This window comes from Phascolarctos cinereus, unplaced genomic scaffold (genome assembly GCF_003287225.1).
Source record: "Phascolarctos cinereus isolate Bilbo 61053 unplaced genomic scaffold, phaCin_HiC Scaffold_5;HRSCAF=322, whole genome shotgun sequence".
Lineage (NCBI taxonomy): Eukaryota > Metazoa > Chordata > Mammalia > Diprotodontia > Phascolarctidae > Phascolarctos > Phascolarctos cinereus.
In genome coordinates, this window is record NW_027555958.1 from 324,858,215 (window position 1) to 324,886,130 (window position 27,916).

The 27,916-nt window shown below is 42.8% G+C and overlaps 1 protein-coding gene across 1 annotated transcript in view; it reads right to left on the reverse strand.

Annotated features, from left to right (window-relative positions):
* The window catches only part of IQGAP3 (IQ motif containing GTPase activating protein 3), a 70,996-nt gene extending 46,910 nt beyond the window's left edge, over positions 1-24,086 (reverse strand). Inside the window, exons 1-11 of the mRNA XM_020991979.2 lie at positions 23,999-24,086; positions 21,035-21,122; positions 8,787-8,943; positions 8,176-8,253; positions 6,885-6,961; positions 6,270-6,337; positions 4,363-4,476; positions 3,886-4,064; positions 2,633-2,711; positions 1,637-1,800; positions 1,253-1,340 (exon numbers count right to left, since the gene is read on the reverse strand). Of these exons, the coding sequence (XP_020847638.1) occupies positions 1,253-1,340; positions 1,637-1,800; positions 2,633-2,711; positions 3,886-4,064; positions 4,363-4,476; positions 6,270-6,337; positions 6,885-6,961; positions 8,176-8,253; positions 8,787-8,943; positions 21,035-21,122; positions 23,999-24,035 (1,129 nt within the window). The 5' untranslated portion in view covers positions 24,036-24,086. The remainder of the gene's footprint in view (positions 1-1,252; positions 1,341-1,636; positions 1,801-2,632; positions 2,712-3,885; positions 4,065-4,362; positions 4,477-6,269; positions 6,338-6,884; positions 6,962-8,175; positions 8,254-8,786; positions 8,944-21,034; positions 21,123-23,998) is intronic.
* Between the last annotated feature and the right edge of the window lie 3,830 nt (positions 24,087-27,916).

The following is a 27,916-nucleotide window of genomic DNA, read 5'->3' on the forward strand; positions in this document are numbered from 1 at the left end:
ACGGATATATGGGACTGATGGAGAGTTATGAGTCAAGTGTAACAAGGAGGTTGCAGAACGTGGGAAAATGGAAGCACGGTGATGCCGTTTAACAAAAATATGGAAGTCTGGAAGGGTGGTGGGATTGGGGAAAAGATAATGAGGTGTTTTCTTGTTTTTGTTTTTACATATGTTGAGTTTGAGATGACTATGGGACATCCAGTTTGAAATGTCCAATAAGCAAAAGTGATCTGGGTACTCTTCACAGTCAGTGCCTGAAAACTGTGGAGGTGAGACAAAGTAAAAGATTCTTAAGAGAATAATTACCACAAGATTAAGTCAAGCAGAAATTATAAACCAGTAGAATTTAAAAGAGCATTTCTTCTCTCCTGGTTTATAGTAAATTTTTACCAGTGCACAAAACTTTTTACCACCAAACATTCGTAGTTCTCAAACTCTATGAGCCACTGAACTAAGGTTTTGGAAGGAAGAATGATCCAAGAAAAGAAGGTAGAGGTTTTCCTGGCCCACAGTATAATATGAGCTAGGAAATGCTGCTTTAGAATCAGAAGGGTATCAGGATGTTTCTAGGTATTCTATTTCTTTTAGATCTTGCTACAGATTACATCTCTATGCTTATTCATTTACTATAAGAAAGGAATATTCTTATTCAACTTCTTATGAAGAGGTTATAAGGTATATTAATAAATATATATTATATAAATATCTATAATAAATTATATAATGTTATAATATAATATATAATTGTAACATTATAGATATTTATATTATAGCCAAAGCAATAAGAAAAGTCTATCTTACTAAGCAGTAGGAAATTGTACTGAGCAAAGAGTACTGAAAGGTGAAAGGAGTCCCCCACAGATAAGCAATCAAAATGTCCCTTCTCCTAGGCATATTAGTAATTTCTTGGAAGGCAAATAACCTTTGAAATCTGGACTGGACATTGTCCTTTATCTCACTGCACAGTTTAGTTGCAGAGACTAAGACGGACAGCAGCTACTGGGAAACAGAACAATAATGCCCAGGAGAAAATAACCCACCACTTAGGGGCATGCATGTCTTACAAATTCAAGCCTGTTTTGTAACAAGCACGATCCCAAATTCCTTAAACACACTTTCTGAAATTATCTTCTAAGCGTTATCAAATGGTACAGGAATGAGGTACATTCTTATGTAGGTGAGAGCTGCCATACCCTTCAGAGGGCTGACAACCAGTCTGGGTCAATCCTCCATCATGGGACAGGTGACTTACTAGCAAGTTCCTGATCGCCTTTAGCATTGGCTGCAGCCACACCAGCCTGGACCTCCTCCTTTTCCAGGAGCTCTACCAAGCCCAGCTCCTTTAAGAGGCAAAAGATTACCCTGAGAATTATGATAGTTATTTGTGTACATGGGATACCCACCCCCATTAAAATGTGGTCCCAGTGACTGTCATTTTTTAACCTGTGCATTCTCAGAATCTAGCATATTGTTTTGTATATAGTCGGTGCTTAATAAGTGCTTGCTGAATGGAACAGGGGTGGTCTATCCTAGCTTTAGGGTGGGAGAGTCAGGGAGCAGAGAAGGGATCTCTAAGAGGGGGCTCCCTTGAGGCCAGATAGGATTTCCTCCCCTCACTCTCCCTCCTCAGACTTACCAGCGCTTTCTGTTCTCTGTCTAAACTCAATTGCTCCAGGTACCAGTCACCAAAGTCCCTCCTCACTCCTCGAAGGGCCAAAGCTGAGTCGCAGAGAGCTTCAAGCAAGGCCCCAGAGTTCTGTCTTTCCAGAGATTCATCAATGGCCTCCAGAGCTCCATGAACTAAAAAGAAACCCAGACTTGGGTCTAGGCAATTTGGGGGGGACCAGGGGCCTTTGAATGCTCTCAATCTGCCCCTACATCCCATCATCAGTAACTGGAATCATCTGAAGCCAGTAGCATTCTGACTACTCTTCCCCGCTCCCAAACCTACAAAGGTTTCTTTTGGTTTTGTCCATCCCAAACTTTGGGGACCTTCTTTCCATCAGCCTCCCCATCTCAGTGATTGTATCTCAATACCCTCTCAGCTCAGGCTCTGCTCCAAGCAGGCAAACCCATGCCTCTTCCCCACCCCGAGCCTTTGAAAGAGCTGTTCGCCCCCAAACACTTCTCTTTCTCAGCCTCATCTCTTCCCCAACTCTTCCTTCCCAACTTTTTCATGTTTCTCCCCTTTCAGAAAGCCATGTGTCCTTTTATTTTGGTCCTCAGTATTTGTCTTTCAAATGGCAACTCATTAAGGATGGGTATCAGTCTTTTTACAGGCATACAGTTTGCATCTGCCACTGGAAGGAAAAAGAACATGAAGGCTTCATTCTGATCTGGTCTAGTTTAGGGAGGTGAGGGGTGGGGGGAAAGGGAGAGAATGGACCTTGAATCATTTCACTTCTCAGGGGCCCCAGTGAGCTGTCTATACGACTGGGGCTGAGCATGGAGGTGCTTGACCAGATGACATCTAAATGTTCCTTCATTTCTAAATCCTTTGATCCCAAGATTTCAAGCAGGGGTCGAAATTTTCAAACTTTGACTAGGATGGGCAAATGCTTTGTCCAGGCTCCGGTATATACCCAGGCATCCTGTACTGGGTATATATTTGAATTCTTTTGTCCTCTCTTACCATTGACTTGGTTGATATTGCCCTGTATCTCCGCCTGAGTCAGGTATCGGTCGTAGATGTCATGGCTCTCTCCACCACACTAAGAAGAGGGTGGAAATGCTAGCAGGAGGAGGTCAACTTGAAATAAACCCCCTTGTTACTTTTCTCCCTCCCCCATTCCATCAGATTTCAGTCAGCTCTTCTGGGTTCCTCAACTCCCACTGCTTCCAGAGGTCTAACCTAGTCCAGAAGCAAACCGAAATTTCCACCCTCCTGCTACCAGCACATTTAAGCTAACCTTAAGAATCTCTAGGGATAGAGTCCGGTCTCATCCAGTAACATCCCAGGGTCTCTGCTCTTCATAGAGACTGAACCCAGGAATCCTCCTCCATATATCTTTTGCCTTTTAGACACAAAACACTAATCCTCATCTTCCTTTTAGATCCCTACCTCTGAGGCAATGAGGTAACACAGTGGGCCTGGAATCAGGAAGACCCAAGTTCAAATCCAGCCTCAGACACTTACTAACTGTGTGACTTTAGGCAAGTCACTTAACTTCTTTCTCCCTCAGTTTCCTCAACTGTAATATGGGGACAATAACAGCATCTACCTCCCAAGGGTTGTTGTAAGGATTAAATGAGATATTTGTAAAGTTCTTGGCAAACAGTAGGCACTATATAAATAATAGTAGGCACTCATTCCCTTCCCTTTTAGTTCGATACAATTCAACAATTTTTCATTGCCTACTGTGAGCTGACTGCCATGCTAGGCTATGACAAATTTTTATTATTTTAATAACTGACATAATTTAAAGTTTACAAAACACTTCATGTACAGCATTTCATTTGAGTCTCACAACAATCCTGGGAAGGGGGTACTAGTGGTGGTATTATCCTAATTTTACAGAGAGGGAAACTGAGGCTCACAAAGGTTAAATATATTGCCTATGGTCACATGGCTAGCATCAGAGGTAGGATTAGAACACAGGTCTTCCTGACTCCATATCCTGCGATCAATCCACTGTGCCACAGTACTCTCTTCTGGCCCTTCTCATCGTTCTGCCCTGGCCCCTTTCCCTGAACCTCCCAGATAACTGGATTATTTATTGAACTCTTCTGGCAGAGGATCTCAGAGTGCTCTCTCTTTCTCATAAAGCAGGGAAGATTCCCCACTTCAGCTTCAGAGTGTAAAATTAAGACCCTGAGAAGGAGTGGTTTTTCCCTAGGTCAGCCAACCCAGCATATAGAAACCTGAGCCCCAGGACTTCTCCTTACCCAGTTCCTGGAGCTGGCGACTTTTTCCATCTTCACTTGGGCCAACAGCTCCTGGTAAACAGCAGCCAAAGGCTCCCGGAGGTTCCCCAACATGGCATTTGGGTTCTTCAGCGCAGCAAGAGTGTCTTCCACCACCCCTCTCTCCACTGCCTCATTGATGGCAAGGACGGCGGCGTGGACTAGAAGTCGGGGAGTAAGTGTTGGGGTGGGAACCAGGGTGAGACATGAAAACAAGATCAAGGGATGAGAAGCAAACAGCAGGTTGAGGTCAACCTTGGTTACTTAATTCTCATTCCATGTTGCCATCATAACTTCCTCACGCCCTCATAGATTAGCTAGGCTGGAAGGCCCATATGTAAGCAGGAGATGAGGAGAACCTCCTTTTTGGGATGTACTCTCTGCCCTTGAACCTGGAGTTTCCCACCTATCCAAAGCACCATTCCTGGCATTTGTTGTGAGAGGTCAGCTGCTACCTACCAGAAGCCTCATCCACAGAGAGTTCACTAGCCAGGATGCCCCCAATCTTGCTGAATGCTGGCAGCTGCAGCCCATACTTAGCCAGCTCTGAGGTCATGTTGTTGAGTTCTTCCTCTGCAAAGACGTCACAGGTAAATGGATGGCACTGAAATCTCAAAGCACCAGCCTCTCCTGCCACATTCCCCTGTCTCTTCTTCCCTTCATAACCAAATTCTTGTAAAAGACATGTCCCCACTCTTTGCTTCCATTTTTCTCACCTCATAACTTCTCAATCCCTTGTAATCTGGCTTCCAAAGCTACCCTGCAATTGAGACTGCCCTCCCAAAGTTACCAGCCATCCTTTAACTGCTGAACAGGATGGCTTTTCCCCCCTTCTTGACTTCTTTGTAGCTTTTGATGTCATCAGGCATGCTTTCCTCCTAGTTAAACTCTTGGCTTTTATGCCAATATTCTCTTCTGGTTCTCCTTCTGACTGTCTAATCACTCTTTCACAATCTCCTTTGCTGGATTATCACCCACCCCACATCCCTTAAGCACAGGCTTTTCCCAGGGCTCAGTCCTGGGCCTCCTTCTTTTCTCTTTGTGTGTTCTCTATATGTAATCTCATCAAGTCCCATGGGTTGAACTATCTTGTCAGAGGTGATTCTCAAATCTATGTACCTAGCCCTACCTCTCTTCTGAACTCCAGTCCCCAGTTCCACACAACAGACCAACTCCCTGCTGGACATCTCCACATCAAACTCAACAAGTCTAAAGTGGTGCTCAGACTCTCCTCCTTCCCTCCTCTTCTAAAACTTCCCTATCTCCATTAAGCACATCACCTTTTCAGTCATGCAGATTCACAAACTCAGTTACCCATATTGTTTCTCTCTCCCTTGCCCCCTGTATCCAATCAGTTGCCAAGCTTTGCTTCTAACCCCACAACTTCTCTCTGATTTATCCTCCTTCTCTCCACTCACATGACCACTACCCTAGCTCAGGCCCTCTCACCTGGACAACTGTTGTTGTTGTTTAATCATTTCAGTTATGTCCGATTCCCCTTGACCCCATTTGGGGTATTCTTGGCAAAGATACTGGAGTAGTTTGCCATTTCCTTCTCCAGCTCATTTTACCGATGAGGAAACTGAGGCAAACAGGGTTAAGTGACTTGCCCAGGGTCACACAGCTACTAAGTGTCTAAGGCCAGATCTGAACTCACAAAGACGAGTCTTCCTGATTCCAAGCCCAGTGCTCTATCCACTAGACCACCTAGCTGCCCCCTGGACTACTGTAATAGCCTCCTAACTGATTTCCCTGCTTCCCATTTCTCCTCTCTCCAATCATCTCCTATATACTTTCCAAATTAAGATTCCTAAAACACAGTTATGACTAGCTCCTCTGCTCAAAAACTGTCCGCAACTCCCTCTTGCATCTACGATAAAACCCAAACTCTTTAGCCTGCCATCTAAAGCCTCATGACGCTGTGCTTCTCTTAATTTTCTAGACTTACTTCATAATGCTTCCCTTCCTGTACTCTCCACTGCAGCCCAAGTGGCCTGCTAGCTTTCCCTCAAACTTGACATTGACCAGTTCCCCAGCCCTGGAATGTATTGCTACCCTCATATTTGCCTCCTAAAAATCTCTAACTTCTCTCAAGGCTTAGGTCAGGCGTCTAAGTAAAATCTTTTTGATACTGCCTGGTATTATTCTCTCTCCTGCCTCAAATTATCTTATATTCACTGATCGGTATAGATACTATAATCCAGTCCCCCCAGTCCCCTCAGTCTCTCTTAAGGTCATCGAGGACAGGGGTTGTTTAGTTGTTATCTTTGCATTGACAGTGCCCCACAGATGGCAGAACTTTAAAAATGTTAGCTGAATGGAATGGAATTGAATTGCTGGGCAGAGAAAGAAGTGAACCCACCCACCTGTAAATTTTACTTTACCGTACAGGTCATGGATCTGAGGTGCCAATCCCAATCGGAAGAGGAAGAGACTGGGAAAAAACAGAAGGCAAAATTGTGAAAGAAACGTCTTCCTTACATCATATTAAGGAACTAAGTGACCTCAGGCTCCCATCACTCTCTTTTTCCAACCAAGACCAAGGCTTTTTGAAAGAGGGCTACAGAAAAAGCCTGGGATGTTTTCCAAGAAAAGAGATCAAGAAATTCAAGGAATCTCTCTCTGTGTAAAAGGTGACTCATATCCATCTGGAATGAGAGTATTAAAAATTTATCCACCATTCATCCAAGGCTGACCTTACCTGAAGGTTCTGGCTCGGGTCCCACTCCTGTGGAAGCCTCACGCTCTAATCACAAACCAGGAACATCTCCAGTTCAGCCTCTACCCACAGTTATATTCACAGAAGGAGAAGATCTCCACATCCATCCACCCACACGGCATTGCAGACATACACAGCTATACAGATCTAGGCTCTCACATCTCTGGTGGTTTTCCTTCGGGTCCCTTTTCCATCCCCCCCAGTATAATGCAAGCTGTAGGGGATATTCTACTGTACCTAGAAACCTAGGAAGTTTGCTCACCTCAGCGCATGGATACAGTAGACGACCCGTGGCATGTTCTTCTTGTCATAGATGTCTGTAGTCTCAGGAAGAAAAGTCTGTAGGAGAAGCCAGCCTATTAGTGCATGTAGTAGCCTAGTAAATGCACCCAGTTTGAGGAGGGAAGAAATTCCGGGCACCATTTTTTAACCTTTCTAAATGGGAGTGGCATTTAGAGAGGCAGTATGGCATAGTAGACAGAGAGCTGGTTTTAGAGCCAAGACCTAGGTTCAAGTCCTGCCTGACACATCCCGGCCACGTGACCCTAGGTAATCACTTAACCTCTCAGTGCTTTAGGGAACCTTCAAGTCTATAGGTTGCAGGGGCAGGTAGGCGGCAAAGTGGCTACAGCATGGCCCTAGAGTCAGGAGGACCTAAGTTCAAATTTGACATCAGACATTTACTAGCTGTGTGACCGTGGGCAAGTCACTTAACCCCTATTGCCTCAAAATAGAAAAACCCCAAAAACTATAGGCTACAGAGAAAGTAGACAATCTGTGTTAGTAAAGGGCGTTTTCTCCTTTGTGAGGCTTTTACAGGAATGAAATCACAGCAGGTACAGCTGACCTTAATGACTCGCGTTTATCTATGGCCCAACTGCTTCTACTACTACTCCCTACTAGATGGGGAGAAGAGTGAAAAGTCAACATTGATATAAATTCATGCCACGTTAAGGGGCAGACGTATGAAACAATGGCAAATTTAGTTCCCACGTACTCCCAAAGCAGGAGAAAAATGAAGGGCAATGTACATTATTTTGGCAGCTAATAGTCTGATATTTTACTATTGCTTCTGCCAGTCTTTGAAAGGAGTTCCACTATATATTATCAGTGCCAGAATCTGTACTTTTGTACTGTCTTTTTCTGAAAATACACATGTCATATTTAGATAGATAATGCACTTACTGAGTGTTTACTATGTGCCAGGCACTGTGCCATATTTGTATAAGGCTTGAAAGTTTGCAAAGTGTTTTACATACTATATATACAGAAAAGTGTTTTAATATACATTGTATACACAGGGAATCTCTCTTACTGCACAGATCCTTACAACTCCCAGGGACTCAGAAGGGAAGTGTAGAGGAGAATTCTTTTCCTTGTACAGTTACAGAAAGGGGGTGTGGCTCATGTGAAATCTTATCGATCCCAAGGCTGTTTTTAATCAGCTTTAACCAGTCAGTAAGGAACATGGGAGCCATGGGGCAAAGGTGCTGATGGAGACAAAGGTGTGGCACAGAGGAACAGGAGGGAGAGAGTGACAAGTCCAAGGTTACCTTAGGTAGGCCAATGTGAGACACTGCAGCCAGCCAGAAGTTGATGTTATCAGTGTGACGGAAATGTAGGCCAGTTGCCTAAAGAGGAAGAAAAGAAAGTCAGTCCCTGCATAGTTCTGAGAGTCCGTTATGGACAGGACCTGTGCTGGGCACTGGAGGGGAGATCCAGAGGGAGGACGCTCTCTGCTGGGGAGACAGAGCACTGCCCCAGGCCACAGACAGACCCTGAGCATGACAAGGGAAGATGATGCTGGATAAAGATCTAGACACCAGTGCTGGGGGGAATATTGAAAGAGGGAAGGTCTGGTCCAGGAAGTTTCCAAAAGGAAGTGGTGTCTATAAGATGGGAAAGAAGGGAGACCTGGAGGCAGGTAGAGAATAGCACCAGGGTATCTTCGATAAGGATAACTGTTCATGCGACGATTTAGGGGTCAGTGACCACTTAATGTCTTTTAAAGCCTACTGTAAGTGTCCCTTACACCCGAAAGAAACACAATCTTTAGGAAGCCCACCCACGGGCAGAGGGGGAAGATGTCCCCGTAACAAGCCCCTTTCACAGGTGAAAAGGAGGGAACAAGGAAAGAAAGCTGGGCCTTCAGGTGCCCCCTCACCTTATACCGCATTTGCTCCAAGTCATAGATCTTTTTGAAGGGAACCACATCAGGGGCAAAATAGTGTCCTAATTTGGCCAAAATAACCCCATTTCGAAGGCTCTCCTCCAGCTCCACTGGAGAAGGCAGCTCTTCTTTCAGGCAGGCCTCCATCCAACTGTGGGCAAAGTCAAAGGAGAAGGCAGGTTGTAGCCCCTCTGGCTGGGCTCCCAGGAGCACAGGCAGGCTGCAGTCACTCTGAATTCACGTCAGGACATTTGAATCTTGTTTCCTGAACCCTGGGTCCTCTGGTCTCTAGATCAGAACTGAACGCTTCCTCCCCTGGCTTAGCAGTTTCTCCTTCCCACTCTCTCTCTGCCTCCTGTCTGTTCTCAGCTACTTTCTCTCAAATTGCCCCCACACACCTGGAACTGTAGAATTATAGATTCAGAGCTGGGAGAAATCATCTAGTAGAATGAAATATCCTGGACACCATGGCGGAAGCTTGGCTAGAGCAGCCAACAGTAGCGGCCCTTGGAGGCAACCACAGTTTTGGGAGCTCTCAGAAGAGATAACTTGTCAGAAAAATTACACGGGACCCTTTGTGGGCCCTGGGTGCAGGATTTAGTGCTATTTGGCAACTCTATTGCCCATAGCTCTGGGTCACAGTTCCAGAGTAGAGAGGAATGCTTCTGGTCGGGTTGCAAGGAAGCAGGGGCCCTGGTCACAGTGGGACCAGGAGGAGCACCAGTGCTTGTGGCTGCAGGAAAGCAGAGAACCTAGTCACACTTGGGACGAGAGGAGCAGGGACCCTTCCTGGATAAAGACCAGAGCGTAGACCAAAGAGCAGTGACCACATCTCTCCCTGCATCACACCACATTGGAAGCAATGAAAATTTCTAGACTCTTTAGAACTAGCTCTGAAAATAGCAGCATGAAAAAGCCTGAAGCTTGACATAGTGCCTCCCTACCACAAGGTGAGCAGAGTCCAACTTTAATATAAAGTTCGAAGTGAAGAAATAGTCTGGGAAAATGAGCCAACAACAAAAAAAAGAACTTGACCATAAAAAGCTACTATGATGGCAGGGAAGACCAAGATAAAAACCCAGAAGACAACAACGTGAAAACTGTTACAAGCAAAGCCTCAAAGAAAAATGCTAATTGGATCCAAGCCCAATAAGAATGCTTGGAAGAATTTTTTAAAAAAGATATGAGTGGTTGAGGAAAAATTGGGAAAAGGAAATGACAGTGATGCAATAAAATTATAAAAAGAGAATTATTAGCTTGGTTTGAAAAAAAAACAGGCACAACAAATACTGAAAAAAGCATCACCTTAAAAAAGAGAATCGGCCAAATGGAAAAAGAGGTACACAAGCTCACTGAAGAAAATAATTCCTTAAAAATTAGAATTGGGCAATAAGACTTCAAGAAACAATTAAGCAAAGTCAAAACAATGAAAAAAAAAAACGAAAATGTGAAATAGCTCATTGGAAAAACAATTGACCTGGAAAAGAGATTGAGGAGAGATAATTTAAGAATTATTGGACTACCCGAATGCCATGATAAAAAAAAAGAGCCTAGACATTATATTTCAAGAAATTATTAAGCAAAACTGCCCTGATATCTTAGATCCAGAGGGTAAACTGAAATTGAAAGAATCCATCAATCACGTCCTAAAAGAAATCCCAAAATTAAAACTCCCAAGAATATTGTAGACAAATTCCAGAGCTCCCAAGTCAAGGAGAAAATATTGCAAGCATCCAGAAAGAAACATTTCAAAGAGTCACAGTCAGGATCACACAAAATTTAGCAGCTTCCACATCAAAGAAATAGAGGATTTGGAATACGATATTCCAGAGGGCAAAGAAACTAGAATTATAACCAAGAATAATCTACTCAGCAAAAGTGAGTATAATCCTTCAGGGGGAAAAATGGATATTTAATGAAATAAAAGACTTCCAAGCATTCCTGATGAAAGTGCCAGAGCTGAATAGAAAACTTGACATTCAAATAGAAGACTTAAGAGAAGCATAAAAAGATCAACATGAAAGAGTAATCCTAAGAGACTCAATAAAATTAAACTATTTACATTCCTCTACGGGACCTAAGAACTCTATCATTAGTAAGGTAGTTAGAAAGAGACTGCATAGACAGAAGGCATAAGTAGGAGTTAATTGGGATGATCTTCCTCCTCCCCAAAAAATGAAGGGATGAGAAAGAGGGATGCACTGGAAGAAGGGGGAAGGGAGATGTAGAATGGGGAAAATATTCTCACATAAAGGAGATACACAAGGAACAGTTTTTATAGTGGGGGATAAACTGGAGGGTAGCAGGCAATGGTGAACCTCACTCTCATCAGAACTGGTTCAAAGAGGGAAGAATATATATATATATATATATATATATATTCAGATGCATATAGAAATCTACCTTATCCAATAGAGAAATAGGAGTGGAAGGAGATAAGAAAGATGGTGCAGAAGGGAGAGACTGATAAAAGGAAGAGAGGATTAAGGGAGGCAGTGGTCCGAAGCATAGTAGATGGACAGGATAAAAAGAGAGAGAAGGATAAATAGAAGAAAATAGGATGGAGGTAATAATCATAACTGTGAATATGAATGAGATGAGTTTACTCATAAAACAGAAGCAAGGCCCTACCCCAGCAAACCTTCCCTGCCCCTACTCCAGCACAAGCTAGCAGAGAGGTCTTGACTCTATTGCTGACTAGAGAAGCCCTGCCCCAGAGCTGGCCAACAGCGAGACCTTGCCCCTGGGGCCTGCTGGCAGAGAGACTCTGTTTCCACAGTAATCCAGCATCAGGGCCTAACCCCTGGGGCACGCTAGTAGCTAATCCCCACACCTAGGGGAGGACAACAGGGAGGCCCCCTGCCAGTACAAGCCAGAAGGGAACCCTATCTTCCAGTGAAACCAAGCAGCTAAGCCCTGAAGCCCATCAAAAGTCAGCATTAAGGGGGCAGCTAGGTGGCACAGTGGCTAGAACACCAGCCCTGAAGTCAGCAGGACCTGAGTTCAAATCCGGCCTCAGACCAAACACTTGACACTTACTAGCTGTGTGACCCTGGGCAAGTCACTTAACCCCAACTGCCTAAAAAAAAACCTCTCGCATAAAAACACCCAGTCACAAAAAAGGCAGAAAGAAACAAGTAAAAAAAATCAAAAAAAAATAAATTAACTATAGAAAGTTACTATGGTGACAGGGAGGATCAAAGTATAAATTTAGAAGAGGACAATAGTGTTCAAAGAAAAATGTAATTTGGTCTCAGGTCCAAAAAGAATTCCTGGAAGAGCTTAAAAAGGATTTTAAAAAGCAAATAAGAGAAGTAGAAGAAAAACTGGGAAAAGAAATGAGAGTAATGCAAGAAAATCATGAAAAAAGAGTCAACAGCATGGGAAAAGATATACAAAAATTTACTGAGGTAAATAACTCCCTAAAAAGATAAGAATTGGCCAAATGGAAAAAGAAGTACAAAAATAATTCCTTAAAAGTTAGAACTGATAGGGGCAGCTAGGTGGTACAGTGGATAGAGCACCAGCCCTGAAGTCCGGAGCACCTGAGTTCAAATCCGGCCTCAGACCAAACACTTGACACTTACTAGCTGTGCAACCCTGGGCAAGTCACTTAACCCCAATAGCCTTTAAAAAAAAAAGAACTGAACAAGTGGAAACTAATGACTCTATAAGACATCACGATACAATAAAAACAAAATCAAAGAAGTAAAAAAATAGAATAAAATGTGAAATTTCTAATTGAAAAAACAATTGACCTAGCAAATAGATCCAGGTGAAGTAATATAAGAGTTATTAGATTACCTGAAAGCCATGATCAAAAAACAAAACAAAACAAAAAAGCCTGGATAACATCTTTTAAGAAATTATCAAAGAAAACTGCTCTGATATATTAGAAGCAGAGGGCAAAATAGAAATTGAAAGACTCCACCAATTACCGCCTGAAAGAGGTCCCAAAATGAAAATTGCCAGGAACATCATAGTCAAATCCCAGAGCTCACAGACTAAGGAAACAGCACTGCAAGGATCCAAAAAGAAACAATTCAAATATCACGGAGCTACAATCAGGATTACACAGAATCTGGCAGCTTCCATATTAAAGAACCAGAGGGCTTGCAATATGACATACTGGAAGGCAAAGGCGTTAGGATTACAAACAAGAATCACCTAGCCAGCAAAACTGAATAATCTTTCAGTGAAAAAAAATGGACATTTAACAAAATGCAAGACTTTCAAGCATTGCTAATTAAAAGATCAGAGCTGAATAAATAATTTGACCTCCAAATACAAGACTCTGGGAAAAGATAAAAAGATGAAAAAGAAACAAGGAAGAGAAAACATAAGAAATTCAAGAAGGTTAAACTGTTTATATGTGGCAAGATATTTGTAACTCTTAAGAACTTTATTACCATAGGACCAATTAGAAGGAGTATATATATATATATATATATATATATATATATATATATATACATATATAGACAGAGGGTGTGGGTATAAGGTGACTTTGGTGGGATGATACCCCAAAAAACAAAATAAAGAGGTGAGAAAGAAAATTGCACTGAAAGAAGGAGGGAGATTGAATGGGGTTAATTATCCCACATAAAAGAGGCATGTAAAAGATATTATAATGGAGGGGAATATGGGGGGTATGGAGGGCAAAGCTTAAACTTTACTCTTATCAAAACTGGCTCAAAAATAGAATAACATACTCAGTTGGATATAGAAATCTATCTTACTGTATTATAATAAAGTAAAAAGGGACAGGGATAATAGAAGGAGGAGGGAGAACTGACAAAAGGGAGGGTTGATTGAGGAAGGTGTTCATCAGAAGTAAAGAGCTGGTGAGGAGGGAAAGGGTGTGGGTAAGAGAGAGGGAGATAAACAAGGGGAAAATTGCCTGGAGGTAAATACACAGGTAGTTATCATAACTATAAACGTGAATGGGATGAACTCACTCATAAAATGGAAGTGGATAGCAGAATGGATTAAAAACTAGAATCCTACAATACGGTATTGACAAGAAACACATTTGACACAGAGAAATACACACAGGGTAAAGGTAAAGGTCTGAAGAAGAATATTTATTATACTTCGGCTGAAACAAAGAAAGCAGGTGTAGCAATCATGATCTCAGACAAAGCAAAAGCAAAAACAGATCTAATTAAAAGAGATAAGAAAAGAAATTTTATCTTGCTGAAAGGTATCATAAACAATGAAGTCATATCAATATTATACACATATGCACTGAATTGTATAGCATATAAATTTTTGAAGAAGTTGAATGAGTTCCTGGAGGAAATAGATAATAAAACTATACTAGTGGGGGACCCCAACTTTCCCCTCTCAGAACTAGATAACCAAAAATAAAATAAAGAAGTTAAGGAGGTGGATAAAATTCTGGAAAAGTTAGATATGATAGATCTCTGGAGAAAACTGAATGGGAAGAGAAAAGAATATACCCTCCACCCTCCCCCCACCTCTGAATTTGCCCCCTACAGCACAGGCCCCACTGTCAATGGCCTTGGACCCTGGGGGCAACCTTTGCCTGGAAGCATCACCCAGGTTCAGCACACCCTGCTCAAGGTAAAGAAGCTAGCCTCTGAACTTGAGTAAGCACACTCTTTTAAAGTTACAGTTCTAAATGTTAATGATGAGATATTGATTCTCTGTGTAAAGCGATTTGGAAAGGCATTCAACAAAATTGAAGTCCCCTGATTGGTAATGGGTTTGTTTCAAGTTTCAAATTGGTGAACTTTTTGTATCAGTTATGTCAAGCAACTTTTCATAATCTGGTTATAGCTAAAATAATTTGGCTATTGTCGGTTATTGTTTTAATGTGTAAGCTTGCCAAAAAGTTTGTTTGGGTTTTGTCTTGCTGAGAATTTGAAAATAATCTCTATTATTATGATTGGCTTTTTACACCAGGACAAATTTAAGTTTGAGATGTAAATCCTGGAAAAAGTTTTTCCTAAGCTGTGATCAGTGAAACTTGCTGTTTGAGGTAAAAGCTCATGGGATTTTGAGTTGTCTGATAGATCATAATAATCCATTGATAATCAATAATTCACCATCTGAAAGAAATGCCACAAGCTACTGAGAGAGAATGTGATACTAGTGGGAACTCAACATCAAGAAAAGCTGAGAGGACAGTTTTAGCCTCAGTCTAAGATGGGATCCTCCTGGCTAAGTTTCCCCATTACGTTCCTATTCCTGAGTCTGGCTAGGAGGTGGATTTGGTACTGCATGGTTGGGAAACTGAATTATCTGAATCCAAACAGAGCTAAGGATGTTTTATCCTGTCATATCTTGGCCCTGTAGTCTTCTGTCAGATTTGTGTCTTCCCAACTACAGGCCATTCACCTATAGTTGGTAGCAAACAGTGGGTACCAGCCAATGCCCCACCCCATCGTTCCCCTGGATGAAACCTGTGCTTGGTTCCAGTCAACTTCCTTTTTGGGATCCCCTCAAGGCAGGGACAGCTCTATGCCCCTTGCCAGCAGGAAGCAGTTTCAGAAGCCAAGACCTTTGCCCCTTACCCCAAAAGAATTTGGGTCCCATTTGCTTGAAAGGGGAAGATGGGGATGGGATCTGAACCCCTAAAAGGAAAAGACCATGTCTTTGGGACCTGGACCCTAAAAAAAAGAAAATCTCTAGCCCTTTCCCAAATCTCTGGTGTTTGCCGTAGGCTGTAATCCACTCAACTGGCCTTTCATTGTGGCTCTATCCAATCTCTCAATTCTGTTCCCTTACCTCCTGATTGCCATTCTTAGTCCTACCTTGACTCCATTCTCCCTGGAGTTCTGTTCACCCCAGCTTACTGGCCACTCCCATCCAGATCTTTCTTAGACCCCTCCTCCAGTCACCCCAACTACTTGACCACTTCTAGATCCCTCCCAGTCTTTCTGTATATAAGGTCCACCTTGTCTCCATTAAGGTGCTCACATTCTTAAAATCTAGCCACTGCTCAGATTCTTACAATCTAGCCAATAGCTCAGTAATGTTCAGATTCATTAAGAGTCTGGCCAATACGGTAGATGTTCTAATAAACCTTGTCTTTGGCTGAAAAACAAAACAAAACAATCTGGTACTGGCTAAGAAATAGAGTGGTGGATCAGTGGAATAGATTAGGTGCTAATTACATTATAGTAAATGACCATAGCAATCTGGTATATGATAAACCCAAAGATCCAAACTTTTGAAACACAAACTCGTTATTTGCCAAAAACTGCTGTGAAAACTGGAAAACAGTATGGCAGAAACTAGGTATAAACCAACATCTCACACCATATATCAAGATAAGGTCAAAATGGGTACATGATTTACACATAAAGGGCAATATCATAAGCAAATTAAAAGAACATGGAATTGTTTATCTGTCAGATTTATGGATAAGGGAAGAATTTAGAACCAAAGGAGATATAGAAAACATTACAAAATTTAAAATAACTTTGATTATATAAAATTAAAAAAGGTTTTTGCACAAACAAAACTAATGCAACCAAAATTACAAGGAAAGCAGAAAAGTTGGGGGGAAATTTTGCAATAATTATCTCTGATAAAAGCCTTATTTCTTAAATATATAGATAACTGAGGCAAATTTATAAAAATACAAGTCATTCCCCAATTGATAAATGGTCAAAGGATATGAACAGGCAGTTTTTAGACAAAGAAATCAAAGTTATCTACAGTCATATGAAAAAACACCCTAAATCATTATTGATTAGAGAAATGCAAATTAAAACAACTCTGAGGTACCACCTCATACCTATCAGATTGGCTAATATAACAGAAAAGGAAAATGTTGGATGTTGGGGGAGATGTGGGAAACTGGAACACTAATGCACTGTTGGTAGGGTTGTGAACTGATCCAACCATTCTGGCGAGCAATTTGAAACTCTGCCCAAAGGGCTATAAAACTATGTATACCCTTTGATCTAGTAACACCACTGCTAGGTCTACAACCCAAAGACATCCAAAAAAGGGAGAAAAGACCTATTTGTATAAAAATATTTACAGTAGCTCTTTTCATGGTGGCCAAGAATTGAAAATCGAAGGGAAGCCCATCAATTGGGAAATGGCTAAACAAGCTGTGGTATGTGATTGTAATGGAATACTATTGTGCTATGAGAAAGGACAAGCAAGGTGATTTCAGGAAAACCTGGAAAGAGTTACGTGAACTGATACACAGTGAAGTGAACAGAACCAGGAGAATTTTTTACACAGTAGCAGCAATATTGTTTGATGAAGAACTTGAATGACTTAGCTATTCTCAGCAATACAATGATAATCCCAAAGGACGATTGATGAAGCATACTATCCTCTTCCAGAGAAAGAACTGATATTGTTTGAATACAAACTGAAGCATGTTATTTTTCATTTTCTTTCTTTCATTTTTTTTCTTTTATTCAAGTCTTCTTGTACAAAATGACTAATATGGAAATCTTTTACATATTGCACATGTATAACCCACATCTGACTGCTTACTGTCTCTGGGGGGGGTGGGAGAGGAAGGAGGGATAGAATATGGAACTCAAAACTTTAAATAAAAATGTTAAAAAAAAGAGAGAGAGAGAGAATGAAACACCCCTCTTATAGAAAGTAGTTCAGTTGGTTGGTTCTGAAGCCCATCCACTATCTTTCAAATGGGGTAGGGAAGGGGGTTGTGGCATGACTACAAGGTCAGAATGTCATATATATTGTAGGACAAGGTTTCTGTAACAGGTGCTTTTTTGTTTTGCTTTGTCACAAGAGAGGTTCAATTTAGGGGAGATGACAGCAATGTAATGATGAAAAAAATCAGCGTAATATTAAAAAAAAAAAGGGAGAGATAAGCTAGTCTAACCTCTCATTTTATAGAATGACAGTTAACTGCCATCCAAAGGGGTGAAATAATTTGCCCAAATCACACAGGCAAGAAATAGCACAGCCAGGAGTCACACACAGGCCAAGAAAGAAGTAAACACCTCGTCCCTTATCATACCACCTTGGAAGAACTGAAAATTTACAGGGCCCTACAAGTATCTCTGAAAACAGCTGTACAAACCCCCCGAAGCTTGGGACAGTACATTCTCCACATTGGAAGCAGATTCGTACCTTAACAAAGAGTTTAAAACTCAATTAGCTGGGATCATGAGCAAGCAGTGCAAAAAGAGTCAGACTATATTATCTTACTTTGGTGAAAAAGAAGATCAAAATATACAACCAGAAGAAGACAACAAAGTCAAAGCTCCTACATCCAAAGCCTCCAAGAAAAATATGAATCAGTCCCAGGCCTTTGAAGAGCTCAAAAGGAATTTTGAGAAGCAAGTAAGGGAAGTAGAGGAAAAACTTGGAAGAGAAATGAGAGTGATGCAAGAAAATCATGAAAAAGAAGTCAACAGCTTGCTAAAGGAGACCCAAAAAAATACTGAAGAAAATAACACCTTAAAAAATAGCCTAACCCAAATGGCAAAAGAGGTCCAAAAAGCCAATGAGGAGAAAAATGCCCTAAAAAGAAAAATTGGCCAAATGGAAAAGGAAGTCCAAAAGATTACTGAAGAAAATACTTCCTTAAAAATTAGAATAGAGCAATTGGAAGATAGTGACTTTATGAGAAATCGACACAGTAAACAAATCCAAAAATGAAAAATTAGAAAACAATGTGAAATATCTCATTGGAAAAACAACTGACCTGGAAAATAGATCCAGGAGAGAGAATTTAAAAATTATTGGACTATCTGAAAGCCATGATCAAAAAAAAAGCCTAGACATCATCTTTCAAGAAATTATCAAGGAAAACTGCCCTGATATAGTGGAACCAGAGGGCAAAATAGAAATTGAAAGAATCCACAGATCTCCTCCTGAAAGAGATCCCCAAAGGAAAACTCCTAGGAATATTATAGCCAAATTCCAGAGTTCCCAGGTCAAGGAGAAAATATTACAAGCTGCCAGAAGGAAACAGTTCAAGTACTGTGGAAACACAATCAGGATAACACAAGATTTAGCAGCTTCTGCATTAAGGGACTGCAGGGCTTGGAATATAATATTCCAGAGGGCAAGGAAGATAGCATTACAACCAAGAATCACCTACCCAGCAAAACTGATAATAATCCTTCAGGGGAAAAAATTGACATTCAGTGAAACAGAGGACTTTCAAGCATTCTTGATGAAAAGACCAGAGTTGAACAGAAAATTTGACTTTCAGATACAAGATTCAAGAGAAACATGAAGAGGTAAACAGGAAAGAGAAATCATGAGACTTATTAAGGTTGAACTGTTTATATTCTGCATGGAAAGATGATATTTGTAACTCATGAGTTCTTTGTCAGTATTAGAATAGTTGGAGGGAAAAAAATTATATGTATGTATGTATAAGATAGACAAACAGATAAATAGAGGGCACAGGGTGAGTTGAAGATGAAGGGGAGATATCTGGAGAATAAAATTAATGGGTGAGAGAGGATAATACTGGGAGAAGGAGAAAGGGAGAGGTAGAATGCGGTAAATTATCTCACATAAAACAGACAAGAAAAGGCTTTTACAGTGGAAGGGAAATGGAGGGAAGGTGAGAGGGAATGAGTGAGTCTTATTCTCATCGGATTTGGCTTAAGGAGAGAATAACATACACACTCAACTGGGTATGGAGATCTATCTTACCCTACAGAAAATAGGGGGGAAAGGGGACAAGACAGCAGGAGGATGATAGAGGGGAGGACAGATTTGGGGAGGGGGTAATCAGAACCAAACACTTCTGGAGAGGGACAAGGTCAAAAGAGAGAATAGAATAAATGGGGGCTGGGATTGGATGAAGGGAAATATACTTAGTTTTTCACAATATGACTACTATGGAAGTGTTTTGCATGACTATACATGTATAACCTGTATCGAGTTGCTTGCCTTCTCAATGGAGGGGGAGGAGAAAGGGAGAAAATTTGGAACCCAAAATTTTAAAAACAAAAGATAAAAAAAAATTTGTTTTCACATGCAACTGGGAAATAAGATATACAGGAAATGGGGTACAGAAATCTACCCTGCCCTACAGGAAAATTGAAGGGAAGGGGATAAGAGAAGGGAGGGCAGATTAGGGGTATTTAGAATGCATGCCATTTTGGGGTGGGGGGAGGGACAAGGGAGAAAACTTGGAACTCAAAATCTTGCAGAAGTGAATGCTGAAAACTAAAAATAAATAAATAAAAATAAAAAATAAAATAAAAGATTAGGAGAAAGGGGTTCTCATGAAATCACAGGATCTTGGAGTTGAAAGGGACCTCAGAGGGCATCTCGTTCAACCCGTACTTGAACAAGAATCCCCTTTTCAACATGCCCAACAAGTAGTCATTCTGTTAGTCATTCAATCTTTCCTTGAAGGTTTGCCACATGAGGTACCAAGGTGGCACAGTGAATAGGATGCCAGGACTAGAGTCAGGAAGACCCAAGTTCAAATCCAGTGTCAGCTATTTACTAGTTACGTGACCCTGGGCAAGTCACTTAACCTCTGCTTCAGTTTCCCCAACTGTAAAACCCTCCCAAGGTTGTTGGGAGGATCGAATGACACAATGATTGCAAAGTATTATATAAGCCCTAGCTATTCTTACTATTACCATTACTTTCAGTGGCAGCCCATTCAATTCTGGTACTTACAATTGGACCTCACATCAAACCAAAATCTGCCTCTACCCAACCTCCAAGAATCGCTCTCAGTGCTGCCATCTGGCACCAAGCACAGTTAAGATTAATTTCCTTTCCCACAGCAATCTTTAGAGGCCAGAAGACAGCCTTCAGGCGCCCTAAGCCTCATCTTCAGTCCTGTCTCATCCACTGAGGGATGCCAGGGGAGTCTCTGAAATGGACAGAGAACTGAGCTAAGATCGTGACCACTGTGTATCACCCCAACATCAGTATGTCTCTGGCCTACCCCTTTTTTCTCCCCTTTCTTCTCGTGGGGGAAAGAGACAGCATCAACCCAAATAATTTAGCTAGGATTGGGCTAGAGAGAGCAGGATTAAGGACAGGTACGCTTGTGATCTAGCACCTTGAAAATTCCACTGACCCCATGGCTATCCCTTGTCCACTTCCCACTCACAATATGGTTTCTGCATTCCCACTTAACGTTGCTCTGCCTACCACCCTTCATCCCTTGGCCTCCCTCTGCCTTCCTCCCCTCATCCCTTACATCCCCCTACCCACCTTCCCTCATTCCACGGCCTCTTCCTGCTTACCTTCCTTCATCCCTTAGCCTCCTCCTGCCTACCTCTACTCACCGTTTGGCCTCTTCCAGACGGCAGAGATATTGATAGGCTACATTCTGTCGCCTCTGTTCATCCATCTCCTCTGCAGTGAGGCGTTCATCTGGAAGGTGGGAGGTGTGACACGGTTAGCGGCAGATCAAAAGGGAGCAAGGATGCCTGATTCCTATCCTTCACCATCTTCCTCAAAAGCAATCCCTCCCTTGCCTGAAAACCTGAAATAGTTACCATTTGACATTCACCCACCCAGTCCCAGTTCCTTAGACTAGAGTCCTCCTAGGTTAGCTTGTATTCCTTGTTCAGATGGGAAAAATACTTTATCCAGGCCCAATGTTCTCTACTCCCTTAAGACTTCAGAGAGGCCATTCTCCTTTGTCCTTCTCTCACTCTTCCAATTATGCTTGTTTCTTTCTCTACTTTTTCCAGTTTCTTCCTTTAGGAAACCTTCTCAGACTCTTCCTCCCAATCTGTCACTCTCTTCCCATCCCTCTGCCACCCTCCAGGAGGGATGTCTGGAGCTCTGGTCACTGAATCCTTAGCTCCCTCTTTATCTAGTTTCCTATTTAACTAAGAGTTCCCCAGGAGTCTACTTCTGGCTCTTTCTTCAAAGGTCAGATCAGGAGGTAAATGATATTTGCTTTTGCTAAAGCTAGATGACTATGTGTTGGGTATGTATCTGCTAGAATTAGATTAAATGCCTTCTAAGGTTACTTCTCAACGCAATTAAAAAACCATTAATTAAATGCCTTACATCTTCAGGGTTCAATGATCGTTGGCACTAGAGATTTAAAAAAAACCCCACATTTATTTGATATCTTCTATGGCCAGGCATTGTGTTAGGGATAGAAAGACAAAAAAGTTTCTGCTTTCAAGGAGCTTATATCCTATAGGAGGGAGACAACCTATTCACATATATACACTAAATTACATACAGATAAATACAAGGTAACTTTTCTGGGGAAATCAAGAAAGGCTTCATGTAGGAGGTAGTATTTGGCTGAGATTTTGAAAGAAACAAGGGATCCTAGGAGTCAAAGGTGAGAGAGCACTAGATCCATTAGGTGACAGCCTGTGAAAAGTTACAAAGAAAGAAGATGGGGGAACATGCCTAGCCAGTTTACCTGGACTGAAGAGTATGTGAAGGGGAATGAGGTATGGAGCCAGGGTGTGAACGTGTGTGGCTTCAAACGCCAACACAGAAGTTTGTATTTGATCTTAGAGGTAATAGGGAGACACTAGAGTTGATTAAGGAGAGTAGGAACAGGGTCAGACCTCTCATTTAGGAATATCCCTCGAGAAACTGTGGAGAAAACTTCAGGAGACAACCCTGTCAACTGGAGGGGTTCAGGGGAAGGCTTCATGAAGGAGAGGAGCATCCAAGCTGAGCACAGAGAGAAGAGAAAGATTTTGACAGAGATGAGGTAGGAGGGCATTTTATTTGGCACAGGGAGTGTATTATATTTGAACTCTAAGATTCTACAATTTTACAAATTCAAGATCCAAGCAATCTTTGAAAAATAAAAATCCCCCAAATAGTCAAAACAGAAAACCACTCACCAAATCTTCACTGTCAACAACCATATTTCTCAAGGCCCCTTTGAATCTCAACCCACCATTCCCCTGATCCCCATCCCACTATTCTGAAGAAATATCTACTTTAACAGACACATCGACGTTTAATGCCGTACCCCCAGGCTCCCACCCAAAAGATTCCAAAGAAAAGTGAATTCAAGAGTGAACTAAAACTAGGCACAGAGTTCAGTCAATTTATTTTTGACCCAGCACTTAATTTCTATGGCTAATTATTTTTAGCTGACTGTCAGATTTCTCTTTGAGGAATTTAATTTGAATTGGCAGTCAAGTGAGGTTTTTAAAAATACACTCTCAGGACCATATTCCAAATGACAGGCCAATGGAAAGAAATCCATCAGTTATTCCAAGGGAGGAGCAAAAAGGAAAAGGGTTGGCAGTTAAGCCTGGAAAGTAAGCTGGTAAATGACTTCACCCCAGAGGTATGAATTGAAAAACTGGGCAGGACTCTGTGTGGGTGTGCGTATGTGTACAAATGGCACTCTTTCTGCCAGACTTCCTAAGGTCTAAAGCCCTCACAAGCTTAAACTTCCCTTCCTTCTACAGATACATGGACTTGACTTTATGAAGCTCCCCAAGATTAACTCACATTGGTTTGAGGGAAGAGAGGGAAGCAAGAGGAGGGGTTTTCTTTCCATCCAGGAGGCTGGACTGAAACCCCAGAATTCTCAGGAGACGGTGAATTGTAAAGATCTCTAAGTTAAGAGTCCAGAGATCTGGATTCAGTTACCTCTCAGGTCTGGCACAACTGTGACTCTCGGCAATTAACATCCCCAAGCATCAGTTTCCCGATCTGTAAAATGCCTGTCTCACAACTTTGTTGTACAGATAGCATTTTATAAACTTTAAATCACTAAATGTTATCCCCGCCCCCAGCATTTAATACAATTTTCTGCATAACTACATAAGTTTTCGTCTAATTTGAATTGATGGATTTGATTTGAGGACCTCTGACCCCACTCTGCCCTAAAAGATGCCCTAGTACTTAACAGCCTAGCCCAGCTAGGAAGTAGATAAAAATCCCAGAGGCTCCAACACCCCTTCAGACTAAGCCCTGACATTTTCCTCTAGCCCTATTTTACAGATGAGGAAGCTAAGGCCTCCTGGGTTAGTGACCTGGCCGAAGCCACCGAGCAGGTAAACAGCAGAATCGGAGACTCTAACCCACCGCATCTAACCCACAGGGCTCGAACTCGGGTCTCCGGGCGCTCTTAGCATTGCACAACAGCGCTTACCGCAGTGCCTAGCATGTAGTCGGCGTTTAATAAATGCTTGTTGACTTCTCCGTGCTGCCAACCCCAAGGCTCCAGACCCCAGCCCCTGCACTTCTGCCCGTCTTTGGCCCCAGCCCCGTCCCTACTCGACCCTAACCCTTGGTCCGTCACTCACAGGTCGCCCCTCCAGGCCTTGCTCCTCTCCCCTCCATCCTCCTCGCCCTCTTGCTCTTGCTCCAACTACAGCTCCTGCTTCTGCTCCTGCTCCTAGGTTTGAATCTCCCGCCGCCACCGCCCCTCGCAGTCGCAACAGTCCGGCCAGGACACTTCCGGTCCGCGCTGCGGGGCCTGCTGGGATTTGTAGTTTCCAGTCACACTGACCTCTCCCGCCCGAAGAAGAGGCATGAGGGAACTCTGGCTCGGGAGACCACGGTTCTCTTTCCAGCCACTTTCCCTCCCCTTCCTCGTTGTACCCCTTGCCCATTCCCCTCCTCTCATTGTCTCCAGCCCCTTCCTCATTATACCCCCAGCCCCTGCTCCTCCCCTTCTTCACTGTACGCCTTGCCATTCCCCTCTTCTCGTTGTCACTCCAGCCCCCTCCTTACTATGGGACTCCCAGTCCCTGCACATCCTTGCTTTTGTCTCCCCAGGCCTTCTCTCCTTAATGTAACCGCAGCCCTCACACAGTACTCCCAGCTGCTTGCTTCCCTTCTGCATCACCACAGTTCCACTCTTCACCATAGCATCCTGACTTCTGCCTCAACCCCCATCCCCAGGTGTCTACTGCTTTAGGACCTAGCTGATTTCAGAGAAAGGGGTCACCAGTTTGAGTCTATCTGATGGGAATGGGCTGTGAACCCTTAAAAGGAAAAGACCATGTCTTTGGGATTTGGACTCCAAAAAGGAAAAGCTCTGGACTTTCCCAAGTGGCCAAATCTCTGGCATTCACCTGAGGCTATAATCCTATCAACTGGCCTTTCATTATCGGGTAAGCCCTATCTCTCAATTCTCTGTTACCCTTAACCTAGCCTAGACCTCCATTGTTTGACCTCCCTGTGGCCCCTGGCTTTTAAGGGTGGGAACCCTTAATCCTATCTAGGCTCCATTCTCCCTCGGCCTTGTAGTCCAGGTCCCTGGCTTTCTGTACCAAACAGTCATCCCAGTTTGCTGGCCGCTCCCATCCTCCTTAGACTCCCCCCATCCCCAGTCTTTCTGTATATAAGGTCCACCTGGGCTCCATTAAGGTGCTCAGATTCTTAAGATCTGGCCGGCTTGCTTAGATTCTTTGAGTCTGGACAATATGGTGGATTCTTTAAATCTCACCCACCCTGTTCAATGTTCTAATAAAGCTTGTCTTTGGCTGAAAGGAGGCTTGGGTCAAATTCATTCGGGCAGGACCTTCGTGTTGTGATTTTGGGGTCCCAGAACCTCTAAACCTCAACATACTCTTCAGGCATTGGGCAAATCACTCTTCAGGCCTTAGTTTCCTCAACTGTTAAGTGAAGAGTTTAGACTAGATAACCGCAAAGGTCCTTTCCATCTCTAAACCTATGACCGGTATGAAGGGATACAGAGTAAAGTCAGGAGAACCAGAAAGACTATATACATATTAACTACAATAACGTAAGCCCAAAAGACTAATAAAATGAAGTAATTAGAATGCTCTGTCTTGACCCCAGTGACGAAGAAATGCACTGCCCTCTTTTCATTGGAAATTTAGGGGACCATCAATTAATGATAAATAAATTGAGGAACGGGGCATGATGAATAGGTAGAGAGCCCTCCTCCAGCCAGGAAGACCCCAGTTCAAGTCCCACCACTGACATATTTCCAGCTGTGACTGGAACTTTTCAGGTAAGGCAACTTGCTAAGGCCTATGAATAAACAAGGAAAGTACATTTGTAGGCATTGTCTATGCCAGTGAAAGCCCAGGTCCAGAGGCTATACTTATCCCTATAGGCCAGACACTGTGTAGTTTACTTTGTACTGTCAGCTTCTGGGGAGTGGAGGCCAGGGAAGGAAATTTCCATTCTAGGAAGATGGAGTATTGTGAATAGAGCCTCAGGGCAATAGGTCTGGTCCTTTTCAATAGCATAATAATGATGGGTGTGGAACTCAGTAGTTCCACTTTGTCCTGGATTCCTAGCTTTTACTAAACTTTTTCCTTTACTAGGGAATATTTACTTTGGGGGTGGGAGCGATTTGCGGAATGACTGAAGTAAAAGCAGAAGGGTATTCACAACATTTTAAAATATGTTTTTTTCAGCCACAGCAATTCTCTAAGATCATCTCCTAAGTAGAGGAGGAGTTGGGTCAGTGGGCTTCAGTTGGAGGAATCACCCACACCCACAAAGTCACAAGTCCCTGAAGTATTCAGCTGTGACCATTAATACCCATTTATGTAGGGTCCCTTTACCGATTACAAAGCACTTTCGACCTAATGGCCTCACCAGGAAACTCTAAACTGCTCTGTCCATTAGAAAGAAACCGAGGCTAGGAGAAAAGACAATAGAATCAATGTGAAACTGGGAAGGTAAGGAGGGAGGAACTACAATTTTAATGAGAATCCAGGTATCCCATGACTTTGAACAAAGCTCCACCTCAACGGATCAGAACTCAGATAGGACACCTGAGCTGTCAATCAAGGAATCCCTTAGGAGGGGCGGGTGTTACTGGGTTGTCACAGTGACCCCCGAGGCTCTGAGCAGAGGTAACCCAAGTCTGTGGAGCCATCCCAGAGAGTCAGCAGCTCCAACGCAGATGCAGCAAGAGGTAGGGAGGTACCTGCTGTGTGTAGGGGATAAGGGGTGACTCAGGGATGGGGGCAGTTCAGTCAGCTGAGACAGGAGGCAGGATGACCATGTTCCCAAGCCCACCCATCACAGAGGCCAGGAGCTGTGTGTGTGTGTGTGTGTGTGTGCGCGCGCGCGAATAGAAATACCCTGGTCCCCTCTTCAAATCTTTCTCATGAGAAAAGGGAAATGGGAAGGGCCTGGGAGTCACAACTGTGTGACTGAGTTCTCTGTCTCATTTTTCATCTTTTGCCTGTAGGCAGGGTGAAATAAGTAGCTTTGAAATCCTCAGAGAGGTGCTAGGGAAATAATATGATTTTGATGTGTTTTCTGCTTGGGTTCTTAGGTAAACTTGGGCAGCTAGGTGGCACAGTGGATGCCTGGAGTCAGGAAGACTCGTCTTTGTGAGTTCCAATCTGGCCTCAGACACTTCCAAGCTGTGTGACCCTGGGCAAGTCACTTAACCCTGGTTGCCTCAGTTTCCTTCTCTGTAAAATGAGCTGGAAAAGGAAATGGCAAACTACTCCAGTATCTTTACCAAGAAAATGCCAAATGGGGTCAAGAAGAGTAGGACTCGACTGAAAAATAACTGAAAAATACTTGGGTTCCAGGGTATAAGGGAAGCTGAAAGTAGTGTGAGCAGGAGGCAGTGAGATGAAGGAGAGTAGAAAGAATCAGAGGACCTGGGTTTGAATCTCAACAGTATAATGTGGGAATCCTTTATAGAAGCAGAGACATGGTCAATGTGATTATTGGATAAGGTCCTAGGGGGCTGGGATGGTGAGGCAAGTTCAGCTCTTTGTTCCTGGGTGATCTTGGGAAATTTACTTAACTTCTGTGTGTCTCATTTTTCTCATCTACAAATTGAGGGGATTGGACAAGGTCATCTTTAAGGTTCTTTCCCCCTCTATCATTCTGTGGCTGTTACAGGCCAGGACAGAGCTAAGGACAGAGATTGAGGAGTGTTGAGAAGACAAAGGGAAAGGAAAAGGAGAAGTATCACCTGGGGCTCTGAAGGGACAATCTTTTTAAAGAAAAGGGGGGCTTCAGTATCATTGGTCTCCATCTTTTAGCTGATACTGCAGCAGGAGAGATAATGATTAAACAACAGATGGTACCTGGGTGGGGAGGAATGACTAGAAAGTAAGAAACTAAGGTTAATTACGGGGGAGAAGGTCCATCAGGGAGATTAACCTAGATAACTCGGGGGCAGGAAGAAGGGAAGGGAATAAATATGGCACTTAAAATGTGCCAGGAACTGTATTAAATACTTCACAAGCATTATCTCATTGAATCCACAC